This window comes from Hyperolius riggenbachi, chromosome 2 (assembly GCF_040937935.1).
Source record: "Hyperolius riggenbachi isolate aHypRig1 chromosome 2, aHypRig1.pri, whole genome shotgun sequence".
NCBI lineage: Eukaryota > Metazoa > Chordata > Amphibia > Anura > Hyperoliidae > Hyperolius > Hyperolius riggenbachi.
Window position 1 is genome coordinate 91,733,230 of NC_090647.1, and position 20,933 is coordinate 91,754,162.

The following is a 20,933-nucleotide window of genomic DNA, read 5'->3' on the forward strand; positions in this document are numbered from 1 at the left end:
ACATCATCCGGACTGTACTGCTCAGGCACAGTAGTTCTGCCGGATGACGTCAGTGCGACTCAGTGAGGCGCACAGTGGAACGCAGGAACATGCCAACCTGGCGAGGTCGGCATCTGCACCGGAGGGGACTGGGGGCCAACGGAGCTGCGGCGAGGGCACAGGATAGCTGCCAGTGGCTGGAGGAAGCCCCAAGTAAGTGGATTTCTTTTTTTTTGTATTTTCTCGGACCTTCCCTTTTAAAAGGAAATAAATATGGCAGCCTCCATATTACTCTCACCTCGGGTTCACTTTATAGGGAACCTAAACTGAGAGGGATATGGATGTTTTCTTTTAAACAATACCAGTTGCCTGACTCACCTGCTGATCAATTTTCTGCAGTAGTATCTGGATCTCACACCTGAAACAAGCATGCAGCTAATCCAGTCTGACTTCAGTCAGAGCACCTGATCTGCATGTTGAGAGTCAGGCAACTGGTATTATTTTAAAAGGAAAACTCCATATCCTTCTCAGTTTAGGTTCCGACAATAAGCCTAAGAAGTTGGCCTTCACCGCTATGAGTACTGCCGACGATTTATGCTGGATGGTTGAGACTGCTAAGTACTTGAGCTCCAGATAACCGGGACTGTAATACTGTAACTGTATTGTCATTGCCTAAGATATAATTGTTTGTTTAGAAGTCGCCACAAATTTTTATTTCAGTTTCCTACACTGTATCTCCTCTTTGATTATGATAAAGGTCAAGGCCAGAAGTGCACCATGGGCCCGGATTCACCAAAGTGCAGTAAGATTGCCATGCACAGACAGCACACGCAATGTTACCCGTACTAGCTCTGGGGAAACACAGTGTGCTACCTTATTACTCTTCGACGTTCCCGGGATAATGTGCTAATGCGTTAACAGGGCTGTGCTGCCACGGGGATAATACGGGTAAAATTGCCATGTGCTCCCTGCTTACGGCACTCTTACCGCAATATGGTGAATCAGGGCCATGGTCATTAAACAATTCAAATACCTCTAAAGCCAAAAACTGTATTGTTACTAAAGCCCATGGTGAACTGAATTACCTGCGATTAACCATCCTACAGCACTTGACTTTGGGGTCTCTTCTGTTCCCCATTCTCAAACTGTTCGACTACCCACTCCCCCCCCCCCCCCCCCCCCCAGTTCTGCACACAAACTCCTTTGAACTCATGCATGCCCAGTATTGAATCGCTTGTTCACCGCATGGTGAACATACAGGAGCCCGTGGGGGTTCCTAGAACGGGAGGGGCCCCTAAAGATGACACGCAGAAGGAGGACGGTCAGTAGTGCATACTCTAGCCCACCATGGTTCTAAGTTCTAGCACACTTCAGGCATGATTTAACTACTTACTGAATCGTGTGCAGTATATTCATGGCCCAACAAAACTTCAATTGAAGTACCAGGGCCGCGAAAAAGTCTTCAGCGGCGGGCGGCCGTCGTGCGTTCCTGTCGTCGCCCATTAGCGGAGAGATGAATGAATGGGAACGCAGCTCCCATTCATTAATCTAAGTTCCTGGTGTAATGAACGCCGGCGTCTGAGATGCCTGCATTCATTGTATCTTACTGTTGTTACACTGCTACGCATTACTTCCGATTCACGTACTTGCGTAGGTGAATCGGAAATAATGACTGATGGTAAATTACCGCAAAATCCACTTTTATTTAAAGGACTTACGAGGTGAAAAAAAAAAAAGTTCAGTACCTGCATCAATTTAGAATCCACGGAGGACGCCACCCGCGCCCTCCTTGTAGTTCCGCCGGGTCCGTGCTGTTTAATTTCCCCCCGGGCTGGCTCCCGACCCCACAGCCCGGGTCGGGCTCTCATGCCGCCAGTAAAAGGGTTGCCGCGGCTGCGCAGTCCGCATAGACATGAGTGTGGCTGCGCAGCTCTAGGGCTCCTCCCGCCGCATCCTTGCTACAGGCTGTGTTCTGTGCGTGGATCAGGGGGGAGGCCCTAGTGCTGCGCAGCCGCACTTGCGTCTATGCGGACTGTGCAGCCGCGGCAAGGTCCGGCGGCCATTTTACTGGAGGCATAAGAGCCCGATCCGGGCTGTGAGGTCGGAAGCCAACCCAGAGGGAGATTAAACAGCGGGCACCCGGCGTAACTACACGGAGGGCGCGGGTGGCTTTTTTTTTGTGTGTGTGTATAGAAAATAAAATTTACATTAAAAAAATATACTTAAGTAATTTCCTTAGGGACTCAACTTTTTTAAAATTTATGTCAAGAAGGTATATTACTGTTAATTTTTAATTTACTGGCTTGTAATTAGTGATGGATGCAAAACTGAAAAAAATGCACCTTTATTTCGAAATAAAATATTGGTGCCATACTGTGTACTAGGAAAATGTTTTAAACGTTGCAATAACCGGGACAAATGGGCAAATAAAATGTGTGGCTTTTATCCACAGTAGAACTTTTTATTTTAACACTATAATGGCCAAAAACTCAGAAATTTTTTTTTCTTATTATTCCAATTAAAATGCATTTAGAATCAAATAATTGTTAGCATAACCAAAGAAAGCCTAGTTATTGGCGAAAGAATGGGAGGAGCACTGACAGGTGAAAATTTCTCTGGTCCTAATGGGGTAAAAACCCCTCAGTGGTCAAGTGTTTAATCCAAGTGAAATTCCATTTTTGTTAAAAATTGCTGTGTAATATTTGCCAGGGCCGTCCTAATCTTTTTCTGTAATTTTAAAGCAGATCTGTACTTTCCAGTACAGCACAGTATATTATTAGTCCATGATCATTAATAATGCTTTTACTCATACCTCACATGATTCACTCCCTCCATCCCTCTCTATTGTAAACCTGTTTTATAAGTATTTGTCTTTGTATAGCAGAGCACTACAGAAGCATTAATAAGCCAGAAAGAAGCCCTGGAGACACAACACCGACTCCCCGAAATGAAGTTTTTGGCTCTTTGTACCTCCATGACAGGTACACTTACTGTTTACGTGAATTGAGTCACTGCTCTCTGTGGGTATGAATTGCTATAGGAAAGGATCAGTAAAGTGACCCTGGCCTCACTCCCAACATCCAATCATGTGCAAAGCAATTGCTATTTTTTTCAGTTTCAATCTTCACAGTTGGATGTTTTGACATGAATACTGCTACAAAAAAATTCAAGTTAAAAAAAAATCTTTATTGGCTGGACAAAGTACGTTTAGCGTTGCCAAAGCAAAACAGAGTAATGCATTTCCTTGTCTGTATCCTTTGATCTAGTTTTGGTTCAGAGGTCAGTATTGCCCCGTGCAATGGGCAGTTTGCCTGAGGCAAACTTGTGAGAATGTGCTTCTCCCCCCCCCCCCCCCCTCCCCATTTGGAGTTATCACACAGCACCTGACCATTAACTCTGCTTCATTTAATGTTCTCACATGACATGCTGCAGCTCAATACAATAGAACACTGGCTGGCTGTGGGTCTGAGACAAACTGCCCTTCCTCAGCCAGTCGGCCATCCTCCATTCCTCCTAATTCAGGACAGCAGTGCCACTTCCTCCCTTCTGCTGTGCAAGTCAGATCAAACACTGCTCTCCTGTTTGCCTCCTCATCACGCACTATCAGACTCCTCACACAGCACAAGCTGCTTTTCACCAATGATGACATCTTCACCTCGCTCTCCTCTCACTTTTCCTCCTACTCTGACTGCATGCTATTAGTGTAAACACAGTACAAACATGCTGCCCCTGTAACCTCTGTGCCTAATGCAAATGTTTCACCTTGCTTCATGAGAGAACCGGCCCTGACCGGCAGGATGCCGAGGGAGCTAACAAACCACCTGGGGCTGTAGGAAGCACCAGGTAAGTATAAATCCTTTTGCTTGTATTATCTCAGTTACACCTTAAAGGGAACCTAAAATGACAGGGCTATGGATGTTTCCTTTTAAACAGTACCAGTTGTCTGGCAGTCCTGCTGATCTCTTTGGCTGCAGTAGTGGCTGACTCACACACCTGAAACGCATGCAGCTAATCCAGTCTGACTTCAGTCAGAGCACCTGATCCATATGCTTGTTGAGGGTGTGTGGCTGAAAGTATTAGAAACACAGGATCAACAGGAGAGTCAGACAACTGGTATTATTTTAAAAGGAAAATCCCTATCCTTCTCAGTTTAGGTTCCCTTTTAAAAAAAAAATGATTCTAGTGATTTTTCTATAGTAAAAAACAGTGAAAATCCTTCGTAGGATTCTCCATTTTAACTGTGTCTATCTTGAAGCAAATCCTGATGTAATTTCCTCCCTTAGGTTTCATTTACAGTTGGTACGAGTTTTTTTTTTCTTCTCCATAGCAGTGCATCATGAAAAGTTTTTCAGTTAAAATGTGTATAGTGGGAATTGAGCCATCGAAAAACATGGGCATTACTTTGTAAATCAGTTGGCCTTTCAGTTATAACTGAGAGCAACTGATTGAGCGCAAATGGGGCCTTTCTTTCCTGCCTGATTGTGTATTTATTACCTGCCCTCCTACCAGTCTTCAGGCACTCCCACACAGTTCTGCAGTAGAAAGTACATTGTCTCAGCGTGAGAAATATTTGCCAGTCAAAGAGGAACAGAGGTGTGGCAGGGGAATACGGGTGGAAGAGGCTTCAGCCAATCAGTCTGCATTAGTTCAGTCTTGAGAGCAAAGTAAAGAAGCAAAAAAAAAAAAAGACAACCCAGCATGCCCTGCAACTTCCTTTGTGTGGCAATGTACCAAATAAGAGTCAGGTAAACTGAGGAATGATCATTTATCAACAAGAAAAGTAATAGTGATTGTAGCCTTCCTGGCGGTATGGTGAAAGTGGTATTGATGAGCTGAGCTCGTCAATACTGCAAGGGAGATTTCCTGTTTGTCTGCCCCGCCGGCTTCACTTTTCCCTCATCAGAGACTGGATGCCTGACTGCACGCTGTGGGTAGCGATCTGTGCTACCCCCAGTGTTCAGAACTAGCATCCAGCCACCTTGCTGAATCCCTGGGCAGCGGGGCAGAGTTCTGCAGGGCTGGCGGGGGCTCCCCCTTCTATGCGGTGGGCGGGGGGGTCCCTTTCTGTATGGGAGTTGTCACCCTTCTGTGCGGGCTGATGGCCGGGCGGGGGCTCCCCCTCTATGTGGTGGGCGGGGGGTCCCTTCTGTACGGGCTGGTGGCCGGGCGGGGACTCCCCTTCTATGCGTGCGGGCTGTGGGTGGCCTCTCTCCCTCCCTCGTACCATCCCCTCTCCCTCCCGATCCCCTCTTCTTCAAACCCCCCCCCCCCCCCCCCCCCCCCCCCTGATCTGAAGCCTTTTGAGGTCTACTCACCCGAGGGCTCCCTCCAGCGGCGGCAGCAGCACTTCCTCCTCCATCGCCGAAGTCCCGGTCTGTGTAGTTACAGTACGAGGCTTGGTGACGTCACCAAGCCTCGTACTGTAATTACACAGAGAACGAGACTTTGGCGATGGATGAGGATGTGCTGCTGCCGCCGTTGGAGGGAGCCCTCGGGTGAGTAGACCTCAAAGGGCTTCAGATCGGGGTGGTTTGAAGAAGAGATGGTACGAGGGAAGGAGAGAGGCCACCCCATAGAGGGGGGAGTCCCCGCCCGGCCACCAGTCCATACAGAAGGGACCCCTCCGCCCACCGCATAGAGGGAGAGCCCCCCATAGAGGGGCTTCAGACGGGGGAGCAGGGAATCGGGGGGGGGGGGGGGGGGGGGGAAGCGACGACGACACATCTGGCTACCAATAACTGGCTACACACCTGACTACCCTTACATCTGGCTCCCTATACATCTGGCTATACATCTGACTACCCTTACATCTGGCTCCCTATACATCTGGCTATACATCTGACTACCCTGACATCTGGCTCCCTATACATCTGGCTATACATCTGACTACCCTTACATCTGGCTCCCTATACATCTGGCTATACATCTGACTACCCTTACATCTGGCTCCCTATACATCTGGCTATACACCTGACTACCCTTACATCTGGCTCCCTATACATCTGGCTATACACCTGACTACCCTTACATCTGACTCCCTATACATCTGGCTATACACCTGACTACCCTTACATCTGGCTCCCTATACATCTGGCTATACATCTGACTACCCTTACATCTGACTACCCTTACATCTGGCTCCCTATACATCTGGCTATACACCTGACTACCCTTACATCTGGCTCCCTATACATCTGGCTATACACCTGACTACCCTTACATCTGACTCCCTATACATCTGGCTACCTATATACCTGGCTACACATCTGGGTCTTATACTCACCATTGGCGTGCTGATCCCTCGTCGCGTACCTCTGATTGCTTACCCAGTGCCTTCTTCCATGTCCCTTGGCGGATTTTGCTTCTCCCTCGGCGATGACATGTCCCCCACCGATCGGCGTTGATGACACCAGGGTCACACAGTGTCATCAACTTCTTGCATCAAACTCCTTTTTTTTTTTTTTTTTTTTTTTTTTATTGAATTCAATACAATAACCTGTATTGCATTCAATATTAAAAAAATAATAATTTTGATTTAAAAAAAAATGGTTGAAAATTATTGGAAATTAATTGAAACAATTTTTGCACGGAATCCTGGGGAAATTGAACGCCAGGGTGGTTAACTTTTGGAATGCCTGCTTAGCATCCTTATTACTTGTTTACCAGATAAAAGTAAAGAATTTATTTTATGCCCGACAGTTACACTTTAAAAAAGGAAAAGGCAATAACAAGTAAACTTTCCCCTTTTTCAAACTCAAAAGGGTGACATAGTTCAATAGAAACATTGCTGGCTGTTGTGTTTTTTGTCTTGTTTTATTTTTATGGTTCTCTTTTACTAATGAAGTTGGCATTGCATGCCCCCTAGTGCTGTTTTTTGTTTTGTATTTAAATTTTTATTCAATAAAGAATAAGTTGCATATAAAATATACATACTGTTCAATAACCAAAAACAATCCGCTGGGCAAGTATATTCTATGGAGTACTCCAAGAAGTCATGCACATACTTATACTACATCCACACTCAGCTGGATCGGCCGATCCTAAATCTTTGTGTGTAGCTGTTAAAGGATACCCGAGGTGACATGTGACATGATGAGATAGACATGTGTATGTACAGTGCCTAGCACACAAATAACTATGCTGTGTTCCTTTTTTTCTTTCTATGCCTGAAAATGTTAAATATCAGGTATGTAAGTGGCTGACTCAGTCCTGACAGGAAGTGACTACAGTGTGACCCTCACTGATAAGAAATTCCCCTTTTACCTCTTTCTTGCTCTCAGAAGCCATTTTCTGCTAGGAAAGTGGTTTATAGTTGGAATTTCTCATCAGCGGGGGTCACACTGTAGTCACTTCCTGTCTGAGTCAGGACTGAGTCAGCCACTTGCATACCTGATATTTCACGCTTTCAGGCAGAGAAAGTAAAAAAGGAACACAGCATAGTTATTTGTGTGCTAGGCACTGCACATACACGTCTATCTCATCATGTCACATGTCACTTCGGGTATCCTTTAAGTGCACTATGCTGGACATTGAAGCACTAATCATTTTAAGTATTAACTGGTTAGATCTAGCGGTCCAGGGAACTCTCAGTAGCTTTCTCCATACCTACACCTTAAAAGCATCAGTTTTTCTGCGCATTACCTTATTTATAGTCCAACTTTGACAGCCATATGTTACTGGGAAGCCAATAGCTTCAACTATCCTGATCTTTGTTGGTAAAGTGACATCTCTATCTTGTAGTATTGTGTCCAAATTTGCAATAGTTTCCTCTCTACACAATTTGGGCCCTGGATACACGAAGGACTCGCTGAAACGACTCCACACCTCTCACAACCTCAGATGAGAAGGTTCCATAAACTCAGTCAATTCCAGAGTGCACTTTAAAAACTTTTGGAGGCAGAGCTTTCTGTCGTGCTGTCATGATACCCTTTGGAACACCCTACCACAACCAGTAAAGACAGCCCTATGCCAATATGGCTGCAGCTACTATCTGCAGAGATCTTCGATCCCAGGAAGATTAAATCTTTTACAACTTCTACTTTTTTCTCCATATATTTCTAGATGGTTAATTGGAGCAGATGACATTCAAGTTCAAGCACTGTATTGTCATTGTGTGACGCCACGAAATTACTTTTCATGACAGTCCCACAGTGCATAAAAGGAACATAGTGATAGTAACAAAGGTAGAAATAGAAGAATTATACAAGTATGCCAGGTATTTCAAATATTTAAACTATGTGTACACAGTGTTAAAGCGGATCCGAGATGAAAAACTAAGTATAACAATAACGTGTGTGTGTGTGTATGTATATCTCTATCTCATCTAAAGTTAGGATAGTTTACACAGCAAATCTAACTGCAAACGGCTTCAACATTATGGCCTGGTGCACACCAAAACACGCTAGCAGATCCGCAAAATGCTAGCAGATTTTGAAACGCTTTTTCTTATTTTTCTGTAGCGTTTCAGCTAGCGTTTTGCGGTTTTGTGTAGCGGTTTTGGTGTAGTAGATTTCATATATTGTTACAGTAAAGCTGTTACTGAACAGCTTCTGTAACAAAAAACGCCGGCAAAACCGCTCTGAACAGGCGTTTTTCAGAGCGGTTTGCTTTTTTCCTATACTTAACATTGAGGCAGAAACGCATCCGCAATCCAAAAAAATGCCTCACCCCGGGAGGATTCGTTTCTGCAAAACGCCTCCCGCTCTGGTGTGAACCACCCCATTGAGATACATTGACCAAGCATATCCGCAGCCGCAAGCGGCTGCAGAAACGCTGAAAAAGCCGCTCGGAGTGCACCAGCCCTTAATGATGATTTCTTCCTGTGATACAATGAGAACGGCCATGTGCTGTTTGTCATCATTACACAGGTAATCTGCAACTGCATCTCCACCCCTCAGCCTGGGAAAGATTCACTCCCCCCGCCCCTTTGCCTCTGAAATCTCTGGCTAGTAACCTCCTCCTGCCCAGACTGAGCTCCCATAAGCCCTTGCTGCATGTGTCTGAGTGCCTTGGCATTTTGAAGAAGCAGTGGGCGAGGCTTGTTTAGTTTATAGGGAATTTAGAGTATTAAAACAAAACAAAAAAAGTATTTGGCTTGAGGAATGCCCTATAAACTATATGTAAGGAACAAAATTATGCAATGAATAAAAGTTCATCTCTGATCCACTTTAATTATTTCAGGTAGGATTCAGAGTTTATCATTTTTATGGCAGAAGGGAGTCTGGTTGTTTGTATGCGGATTGATCTAAAATGTTTGTCATAGAGAACAGAAAGCGTGCATCTTCCATCCAGCCATTCGGTTTATTGCAAGTGAATATCAACAATTGTGGTACAGTGAATGATACAATCCGTATATATATCTACCTTAATTTGTAAAGATGTACAGAGGCTCCAAAAGTATAAAATGCGCTAAAAACGCTTAACGTTCAGGGGGCGGTGGTGGACCAGCCACTCCAAAACAGACTCGATCGATGCTGTCAATTGAGGTAGTAACAATTTATTTACATACTCCTAGAAACAACTGGCAACGCGTTTCGCAGGCATAGTCCCGCTTCTTCAGGCAATAAACAGGAGTATCGCACTGAAATTGACAAAGATAAGAAGCAAAATCAGATCGCTGTGTGTGGCATTATTGTAACATATACGTGTGGTTGTGTAGTGAAAGTTTAGTACTGAGGGACACGACTGAAAGGAATTGGACCTCTACCAGTCACCCAGACATAGTCACCGTGGTTCACCCAAGAGTGGCAGATGCATCTGGAGACAACTCTTTGTAGAAATGACACGCACACACAAGGAGTATCAAAGAATTGTCTGAAAGCTTTAATGGACACAGGGTTTATATAGCCAAAATTAGGTGAGGTAACCATGATTCTACTGCGCAAGTGCAAAATGGTTATACAAGTATAAGCATACATATATGGTAGTATATTTCCTGTAGACCAGGTGCTATATTTAAGGAAAAGACAACTTTCTACTAATTGCTCATTAGCAGAGAGTATTCATGATAAATGAGCATGTTTATAATAAACAAAACTAAAATACATTCTGCGGTTTGGGACGTTTAGGGCGTCATGACATTTTATGCTGCTAGATATCAAAACATAGGCCACTGAAAGTCAAAACATCAAGAGGGGAATTTCCACAGAGTCTGAGAATAAAACTAGTATTAAACCATGTATATTAGACATTGAATATAGACCATTTAACTAACACAAATGAATGAAGAGACAAAATGGATGCCGTGTAACTAGATGGGCAGACAAAATGGATCTCACATACCCTTCAATCCCCTCTTAAGTCATGGAACATTCATGACTTCATATAACTGATCTGCTTTGTCCATTTTGTCACTCAACTCCCTCATTCCAATCATTTCAGGTGTTCCCTTTAATCTTGCTTCAGAGTGCAAAGTCAAGTATTTAGTGTAATCCTGAATTCTTACAGAAGTTGATACTCGGGACACACAACATAGGATGAGTTTTACCACTATGTATATAACCAAGCCTAGAAGTAATAGCATGACAATAGTCAATACTGCATCTTTTAACCAACTAAACATCCAGGTAAAGTATTGGTCCCATGGATGTTCCACACCTGAATTCCTCTTTAACTCTATGGATAAATCTTCAAGTTTCTGAATGGCAACAGTGACTTTCCCAGTAGGGCCCGTATTATCAGGGATGTAAGTACAACAACTACCAGTATTCCCTAAGAATTTACAGACTCCGCCTTTTTCTGCAAGCATCATGTCTAAGGACATACGGTTTTGGAAGGACATGGATGCAGTAGGGGCTAGTTGTTCAGCAAGTCCCTGCAAGGCATCTCTTGTGTAATTTACAAAACGTTGCTGATTGTAAAATATGTAATTTATCCAATCCACATTTTTATTGATCGTAATGATGGGAATGAGTGATTCAAAACCTGCTTTTACCTGGTCCCTGGCTTTAAACTCATCTGGGACCCCTCTTGGGACCCCTATGGCATCTAAATATACATGTGGGTCAAAACTTCCAGGTACTGTTGACCTTTTTGTCCTCTTATACATTGAGGTACTTTTACCAGTATCCTCTGGGATAATATGTAATGGCATTATGACCTTTGCTAGGGCACACTCCCCAGTCCATACACCTGAGAGTCTTGTACGTATCTTTAAATCCGCACAAATCCAAAAAATGTCTCCCAGTGCACGTGTGTGGTTTTGTAAAAGATTGAGAGGAACTTTGTGATATGATGAACAATAGCCTTCAGTAAAATTTCCCATTGGTTTTCCAGGACCATTATAATTAGTGTAACAAGTATAATTTCCTGGATATATAGTGATCAATTCAGTAGGTTTGATCCCTTTATTCAATATTGGGTATTCCCTTTTCCAATCTTCACACAGACTATGATTAGTGGAGGAGTTAACAAAAAGACTTAATAAACACTGTTCCACATTTTGGGGAAGATTTAGGGGAACAGTACCCAAATGGGGTCTTGCTCCACCACACACATAGCAATTTGACATATTGTGTTTATTGGCACTATACTTCATCCATTCTAACCATAGGTTAGTGTCAGAGTACCCAGTCTCTATGGCCATGGTGTCTTCAAAGGATGGGTTGGATACTGCTAACATGTCCTTCAAGGTACTAGAATGTGGAATCAGAGGGTTATTGGAAGGGGGTGAGTCTATGTTCTGTTGGTATTCTGGATTATTGAACATATCTTTAATAGTAAAGGTTCTAAGCCAGGAAGAGTAGCCCTTTCCCCAGTACAATCCAAATATATAATGTCCACTATCACCAGGGCTTGGGTTTTCAATATTCAGAACATAATTGGCTTGTCCCTTGCATGTTAATGTCATCCTAGTAATTAAAGATTTCCCATTTGTATCTTTCCTAGCTAAGGCACTCTGTGGTTTGTAACCCCAATCATCTCCAGTGTTCCATCCCACAGCACCCCAATAGCTACATTCATTTCCCCAATAGCTGTCAACAACACATATATATCCAGTCCCATAACAACTCTGAAACCATTGCCATCTATTGTGTCTGGTGGGACACTTTATGATTTGACATATTTGAAAAGAGTAGGTAGCCACCTGAGTGCTGGAAGAGTTAAACCAGAAAGTAATGCCTTTGTAATCATTGGCTTCTGTGATGTCTACCTGTCCCCTTTTTCCCCCGTACCTATTGTCAGATCTCTTCGCGACCTAATCTTTACCTCATGAGGATTTGTCATGCCCGTGACAGGAATGGAGCTCCGGGCCCTCACGGGCAGAGGGGAACCTTTTACTTTGTCATTACTTTCATTTGTACCGCAGATACCTTGGAGGAAACCTAAATCAGCAGGGGAATACACACAGTTCACCACTATCCATATCGGAGAAAAGATTACTGCATTAATCATTGCAAGTAGGCAAAACATTTTTCCAGAATGCAGAAAAGAAAACAGCTGCATTTTCAGTCTTCTTTTCTTCAGGCCTTGGCATGCCACTCTTCGAGGACTTACCACCTGCTTCACCTCTGTTCAGGGCCTGGCTACCCTCTTTCTTGAGACAGTCAACAGGAAGTAGGTTATCCTGGTGGACCTTTTTCACTCTGCTGGCATGGATCCAAGTTGGGGTCTCCTCGGTAAGGACAGCCGTCCTGGTTACCGCCACGACCTTGGTTGGAGGTCCAAAAGGGAAGTCAGGTTGCTTCTTTCCCTTGGTCAGTCGCTGGACAACCACCACATCTCCTGGCTGGAACAGGTGCGTAGGATCCTGTGAAGAAGAAGGAGAGGCACGAGCAACGTTTCTTTCAATCTTATCAAGAGTCTCAATCAGTTTCTTTACATATTCTGCCTGTATAACCTCCAAGTCTCCTTGTTCTAAACATGGGGTTCTAGGACCCCAAGGGGTTGGAAAGGGTCTTCCCATTAAGATCTCAAACGGTGAGTAACCAGTACTCTTATTTGGCTGCATCCTAATCTCAGCTAGCACTATGGGCAGGAACTTTCTCCAATTGGTGAACGAGCCACCCGTGATCTTTTTCATCTTTTCCTTTATGGTCCTGTTCATCCTTTCCACCACTCCTGAACTTTGGGGGTGATATGGGAGATGGAATCTCCACTGGATCTTAAGAGCATGTGCTAGTTCCTTACAAACTTTGGATGCAAAAGCCAGTCCATTATCTGAATTGATCTGGACAGGACATCCCCACCTAGGGATGATCTCTTGTAGCAGTATTTTTACCACTACCTGCGTGGTCTCATTGGTTGTGGGAAACACTTCTGGCCACCTTGAAAACATATCAACAATGACAAGGGCATATTCCTGTTTAATTCCTGTCTTTGGTATGTGTGTGAAATCAACTTTCAAATGAGTGAAAGGAGATGTTGGGTAGTCCAGGTGTTCATGTTGGGCTTTCTTTGGGTTATTAGGATTGCTCCTAAGGCATATAATACACCTTGAGACATACCTTTGGACACTGGACCTCAGTCCAGGAATGAAGAAATCTTTCCTAATCAATTCATGTGTGGCTGATGTACCCCTATGACTGAGACCATGGTATTGGGCAATGAGGATTGGGGCGCTTGCTGCAGGTACACATGGTTTCCCCTCTTTGCACACCAGACCCGTGATAGGGTCTTGTTGTGCACCTGCATCTATCCAACACTGACGATCGTCATCAGTGGCAGTCTGCTGAAGACTTAACAAAAGATTTTCAGTAAGGGTAATTTCAGGGGCTAGGACAGGCATTTGGTAAAGTGCTTCTCTTCTGAGGGCAGCCTCTTTTGCTACTCTGTCTGCTAGAGCATTCCCCCTAGCTATGTCTGTCTGAGCACCCGTGTGAGCTCTACAATGTAAGATAGCAACTTTACTAGGGACCTGGATGGCAGCTAACAGATCCTGGACAAGGGTAGAATGTGAGATCTGTTTTCCGTCTGCAGCAATGAAACCCCGCCTCTGCCATATGACCCCGTGATCATGGACAATCCCAAAGGCATATTTAGAATCCGTGTAAATATTTACCTGCTTTCCCGCGAAGAGTCGGCAGGCTCTGGTTAGAGCAATCAGTTCAGCAGCCTGGGCTGATTGAAAGGGGATAGGATTGGCCTCTAGAACAGTATCAGGCAACTGTACAACTGCATAGCCCGCATGGTACGTGTTGTCATTGGGACGGGAGCATGAGCCATCGACAAAAACATCTGGGGCTCCTTCAATGGGCGTGGTCTGCATGTCGGGCCTAGGAGAAGTGTGCTCATGAATGAGCTCAGTACACTCATGGGGAGGAGCCAAATCATCCTGTTCACCCTTCAGGCCAAGCAGAGCATTCAGGATGCTGGCTGGGCCAAAAGTTAGAGCTGAGTATTTGATCTTAAGCTGAGGATTGGATAGGAGGAGTACCTCATAACCACTCAGTCTTTGGGCTGACATATGTTGAGTGTGAATGTTCCTGAGAAGTGCTTGAACATTATGTGATGTATGAAGGGTAGTGGGATGTCCCAAGGTAATTGGGGTGGCCATCTCTACAACCATAGCACACGCTGCTAAACTCCTGAGACACGCAGGCATGCCTTGCACCTGTACTGGAACCACTTTCGAAAAAAAAGCTACAGGGCGAAATTTGCCTCCGTGCTCCTGTGCTAGGACTCCTGCCAAGGTTTTACAATTGTCCCTGGCAAATAAGTGAAACATCACGCCATAGTCAGGAAGGCCTAGGCCAGGGCTTGTTACCATTGCACATTTTAAGTGATTAAATGCTTGCAACATCTCATCTGTCCATTTAACAAAGTCTGGCATATCTGTCAAAGTGGCTTGTCTCAGTATATTGTCATAAAAAGAGCAGTCTGCTATCCATTGGCGGCAGTAACCAATCATACCAAGGAAGGTTAGCATGTCCTTCTTGGTTTATGGGCGGGGCAGACCCACTAGGGCAGTGATGCGAGCATGACTGATCTTTCTCTCTCCCTTACTGAGAACAAAACCCAAGTACTCAACACTTTTTGTACACCATTGTAATTTTTTCTTTGACACTTTGTGACCACAGTTATGTAACCATTGCAAGAGACTCACAGTATCTGCCTGGCAGGCCTGCTGAGTATCACTACAAATCAACAGATCATCACAATATTGTAGTAGGACTGATCCAAGAGCAGGAGTCCAGGGGCGCAGGGTGGCTTGAAGCACAATCGAGTAAACTGCAGGAGAGTCTACAAAACCCTGGGGCATTCTACACCAGGTGTACTGGCGATGTTTAAAAGTGAAAGCGAAGAGAGGTCGTGTCTCCTTGTCCACTGGGACGCTGAAAAATGCATTTTTTAAATCCACCACGGAGAAGAACTCCGCGTGCGCAGGTATGGATGACAACAGAGATGGCACATCCGGCATTACCGGGGCAATGGGAATGATCTGAGTATTTACTGCACGCAGATCCTGCACAAATCTGTACGAGGTATCTACCTTCCTCACAGGGTTCACTGGCGTGTTGTAAGGTGATATGGTCTCTTCAATAACACCTGCTGTCAAGAAGGACTCCAGGAGGGGTTCAATACCCTTCTCCTTTTCTGGGGACAGAGGGTATTGTTTGATGTATACTGGAGATGAACCAGGTTTGAGCATGGCCTTGTACGGAGTACAAGGAATGAAGCCCACGTCCTGATCAGTGGTTGCCCACACCTCAGGAGGTATTGCATCCATGCTCGGATCAGGAGGTTCACACTGCAGGTACAAAAAACACCTCGAGGGTGGCACATGAATAGGCATGACAGAAGAGGTGACATGCAGGGCTCCTGATTTATCCACACCCATTTGGAGTCTGAGTGGTGCAAAAAGATCTCGTCCTAACAGGTTAACAGGGCAATTAGGAATGATCCTAAAATTGTGCTGCAACAATGGTTGGCGATGGAGTGAATGCTCTACAGTAAGAGGAGGAGTTTTATAGGACTTGGTTAGTATCCCATTGATTCCCATGGAGGGCTCAGCATTTTCTCTCGGGCCATTATAATAGTCCTCACATAAGGTACTACAAGTAGCACCAGAATCTACAAGGAAAGGAATGGGCTTTCCTTCAACAGTTAGAACAATCAAGGGTGAATCTTTATAATGGCTAGAGATCAAAGTAAATGCTGGGATACTGTCCCCTGGGCAGCTTCATTGTGTCTGGTGTTGTCCCCATTGTACTGGGAAGCGTGGGGCATTATCTGTAGGCTGGGAACGGTGTTGTGTATTGGCCTCTGGGGGTGTCTGTTCCTGTTGCCTATCTTGTCTAGGTGGGTAAGGGCAGTGGCTGACCCAATGGTCGGTCTTACCACAATTGAAGCAACCATTTGTTCTGTTTCTGTTTCCCCCTCTTCCCCTGAAACCCCCACGGCCTCTACCCTTAAAATGTCCCTTGTTGTTGGGCCTACCCCTTTGTTGTTGAGGGTTTGGGTTGGGCTGGTCCTGGAAATGGGCCTGGAAATGGGCCTCTTTAGCCTCTTTAGGCTTGGGTAGCTCAAAGCAACCTGCTGCGTCTTTTTCCAATAATTTGGTTTGAAAGGTCTTCTTATCTAGAGATGGCCATTCTGAAATCTGCTGTTTTACTGTTAATTGAAGGCTGGACTTCAAGTTATTCAGAAATGTCTGGATAAGAAGGTGGTGTGTATTACCCTGTGCTTCCATCCCTGCCTCCTGTGTCCACACCTCGTTGAATCTTTTCCAGAACTCCACTACAGTCTCCCCTGGTTTTTGTTTACAGGCCATGGCTACAGGAAGGGATGATCTAGCCTTAAAACATCTCTCCAATTCTGTCTTTATCTCTGCCCACATGGTGTCTAACCCATTCTGTGTGTTTAGGGCATAAGCAGTAGCAGTGGTGGTGGGAGCTTCAATGACACTAATGGACTTGACCTGTTCCCAATTCCATGAGGAGTTTGTTCCCATTATTCCATCTATAATCAAACGCATGTCCTCTTGTGTAAAACACCGACCTTTACAGGCACGCTGCAGATAATGATAGGTACCTATTGGGGCCACAGTGGGTTTAGGGCAGTGTTTGACAATTCTGTTAATATCCTCTAGTTCTATGGGTTTCTTGAGGAGTGTATCACCCACTGTGAAAAAGGGTAGTTGTAACAGGGCTGTATCAACATGGTCCTCATCCAGCTGTGCCTGTTCCCCTTCTAGTTTCTGTCCCTGTTTCACTTTATATTGTTGATAAGCTTTGCCTTGACGGGTTTCCATAGGGGTGGTGTCTTTTACCAAAGTCACCTTTAGGGATTTGGAGGGAGTACTGGTTTTAGTGGTCTCAGGGGCCCCACCTACAGCTCCTGCTTCTGTGTCTTGACTATCAACTTGAATACCCTGTGGTGGTTGATTGACGGGTGGCATGTCAGGGCTGGGAGGTGCAAGAGAAGGAGGAGGTGCAGTGGCTGTAGTTGCAGTGTAACCTGCTAATAAATCAAGGTCATCTTTGGAAAGAGATGGGTAAATCTGAGGGATGGATGAACCTGAGTAAGGGGGTGGCCCCGGCCAGTGTACCACCAATTCCTTCTCTAATTTATGCTTATTCTTATAGTGAGAAGGGTTTTCTGGAGCCTGTCTCTTCATCTTTTTATTCTCCCTGTGAAACCAGTATGGGGCATATGTGAGCCAGTTTTCCCCTCCTGACCTCATGTACTTCATATCCCATTGAGGATCTGGTGGATAGTAGGGCCAGGCTGAAGTATCTCCAAGACATAGTCCTTTGACCATATCTATATGAAATGTACTATTTCCTCCATCACGGGGGAAGGGCTCTACACTCTTCATGGATTCTGTCCATCCTGCCAAATTATCCACCCATGGGTTAATCAGATAGTAATCTGTCCCACAAACTCTAGCTACATAATCTTTACATGTCTCACCTATATTGGGAGGGGGAGGTGGTTTAGAACTGTTCTGACCCATTAGTCTGACTAGATTGTATTGGACTCTATAATAAAGCTTTTGAGCCGTTCTGGATTCTTTGGAGGTAGAATATGGTTAAATAGGGTGTAGAGTGATATGTATCAGATGACTACTCCAAGCCTATACCGGGTGGTAATAGGTCAACTGACAATGGCCACAGTGCCCCTCTTACCTCACTAGGACGCTAGTGAGAGAGTCGCCAAAACGTGGCACAGACTTTGAACCGTTTTAAGTCTGTACAGTTGGAGAAGTATCTGTGCGTGATTGGATGCGGACTAACAATAACATACAGTGGAGGCAGACCACCCGTACCTGTTAGTAGGCTGCGCTTGAATTTCCACACAACAGATAAAACTTATAACTCTACGCGATAGTAAGAAAAGCAAAGAGTGAAAACACAAGGCGAACCACGTGACCCCTTATATGCAATATGCCCCTTAAGTCTCTATGATTTCTTCCCCAAAGAAATCTATCACTTGTGAGTTGATCAGACTCACTGAACCAGACTTGCCAAAAGCCTGTTCTACTTCTATAGTTTGTCCTGCCAAAGGACAGAGACTACCTTTCAGTATCACCAAACCCAAATTCAGGATAGAAGCTACAGAAGTCTCGGAAGTATTAGGGTACCCTTAAAGGAGGATAATAGCCCGTTACTTACCGAGGGCTGTATGCTCTATTCCCGGCCAATGCACCAGCTGAAAGGAATTGGACCTCTACCAGTCACCCAGACATAGTCACCGTGGTTCACCCAAGAGTGGCAGATGCATCTGGAGACAACTCTTTGTAGAAATGACACGCACACACAAGGAGTATCAAAGAATTGTCTGAAAGCTTTAATGGACACAGGGTTTATATAGCCAAAATTAGGTAACCATGATTCTACTGCGCAAGTGCAAAATGGTTATACAAGTATAAGCATACATATATGGTAGTATATTTCCTGTAGACCAGGTGCTATATTTAAGGAAAAGACAACTTTCTACTAATTGCTCATTAGCAGAGAGTATTCATGATAAATGAGCATGTTTATAATAAACAAAACTAAAATACATTCTGCGGTTTGGGACGTTTAGGGCGTCATGACATTTTATGCTGCTAGATATCAAAACATAGGCCACTGAAAGTCAAAACATCAAGAGGGGAATTTCCACAGAGTCTGAGAATAAAACTAGTATTAAACCATGTATATTAGACATTGAATATAGACCATTTAACTAACACAAATGAATGAAGAGACAAAATGGATGCCGTGTAACTAGATGGGCAGACAAAATGGATCTCACATACCCTTCAACGACTACACGTGGAGATACTTGCTGTGTGGTAATTTGCATATAAAGAGATAATATATGAACAATTGCAAATAAAGGTATACATTTGACATTGTGCTCTACGACCATAATTATTAACAATTGGTGACAAAGCATATTTAGTAAACATGTATAAATATACACACATATACATGCAACTATATAAAACCTGTATGTGCATATATGTATATAGAGAGACAATCCACGGCACAATTGTGCACAGTGGTGGAGAGGATAAGGATAAAGGAGTGTTGAGTATTGCTAGGGGAGAGTGAGGTCAGGACTAATAATACAGGACTATTGGGAATAACAAGAAATGGTGTGTAGTGTAAATATAGGGTAGTAGGTACAAATTTGTGCAGATAGAAGGGTCAGTTAAAGAAAAGTGACTCTTACCAGCTAGGGGTCCAATATCAGCTTGGCACCTCTGTGCTGGTGTGTCTAATTCAGCGTGTTATATAAGTGAGAAAAGTACCAATGATTCAATCAGTGACGTCAATGGGGCTGGGGCAGTGATGGAATGGGTGTGGGTACTAACTCTCATGTGACCAATGGGAGACCTGTGGGCGGGGATCGCCCAGTTAAGCAGCGAGGAGTGTGACGATAATGTTGCATCACTTGGATGGGGCGGGAGTAGTGGGCGGTGCAACGATAACGTTGCACCCCTAGAACTGTTTGCGCATGTGCGGGGGACGGAATCCCCGCGCGTGTTATGTAAAATGCTGGTTGGGCTTTTCCATCCAGTGTGCACCGGCGTGCCTGTATATCCGGTTTTGATTCAACCATGTTAGTTAAGGGAAGAACCGGAGAGGTTTATTATCACCTGCGAGTCTAAACTTTCACTACACAACCACACGTATATGTTACAATAATGCCACACACAGCGATCTGATTTTGCTTCTTATCTCTGTCAATTTCAGTGCGATACTCCTGTTGTTTTTTTGCCTGAAGAAGTGGGACTATGCCTGCGAAACGCGCTGCCAGTTGTTTCTAGGAGTATGTAAATAATTTTACTACCTCAATTTACAGCATCGTGTCTGTTTTGGAGTGGCTGGTCCACCACCACTCCTCCTGAACTTTTTAAACATTTTTAGCGCATTGTATACTTTTGGCGCCTCTGTACGTCTTTACAAATTAAGATGTCCACCCATGGTGGAAGGGTGGTACACCCTCTTCTTCTATCCACAGAGTGCGACATCTTAGTCCTGAGTGGGGACAGGCCTAAACTCCCCACCTGCCTCTACAGTGGTTGCCTTAGCGGTAACCCTGGTTTGTGAGTATAATACTTAGGATTCACTATTTCTCCTCTATTCCAATACTTACTACACTATATTGGGCTCTCGGTTTTCTGCTTTATATCTACCTTGATTGTAGTTTTCTGTGCAGTTTGGTTACATGCAGAGGTGGGAGTGAGGGACGCAGCGTGACCAAGCGTCCTGTAGGACGCGAAACGGCCTTTGCTAGGCCCATGTTTGTCCCTCACTCCCACTTCTGCATGTAACCAGACTGCACAGAAAACTACAATCAATGTAGCTATATATACGGATTGTATCATTCACTGTACCACAATTGTAGATATTGATTTGCAATAAGCCGAATGGCTGGATGGAAGATGCACGCTTTCTGTTCTCTATGACATCAGTTTGCTCTACTTTCTTCTCACACATTACAACCGGAGCACACATCCAATGCAAGTAGTGGGAATGAGTGCATTCTGTTGCAGGATATTTGGCCACCAGTTTTCAATT

General features: G+C 44.5%; 1 protein-coding gene across 3 annotated transcripts in view; it reads left to right on the top strand.

Moving 5' to 3' along the window:
• BRCA2 (BRCA2 DNA repair associated) overlaps positions 1-20,933 on the top strand; it is a 90,859-nt gene that overhangs the window by 11,652 nt on the left and 58,274 nt on the right. For 2 of the 3 annotated variants that reach the window (XM_068267050.1, XM_068267048.1), the window contains one exon: positions 2,861-2,960. In XM_068267050.1, the coding sequence (XP_068123151.1) occupies positions 2,861-2,960 (100 nt within the window). The remainder of the gene's footprint in view (positions 1-2,860; positions 2,961-20,933) is intronic. The other variant, XM_068267049.1, reaches the window with a different exon arrangement.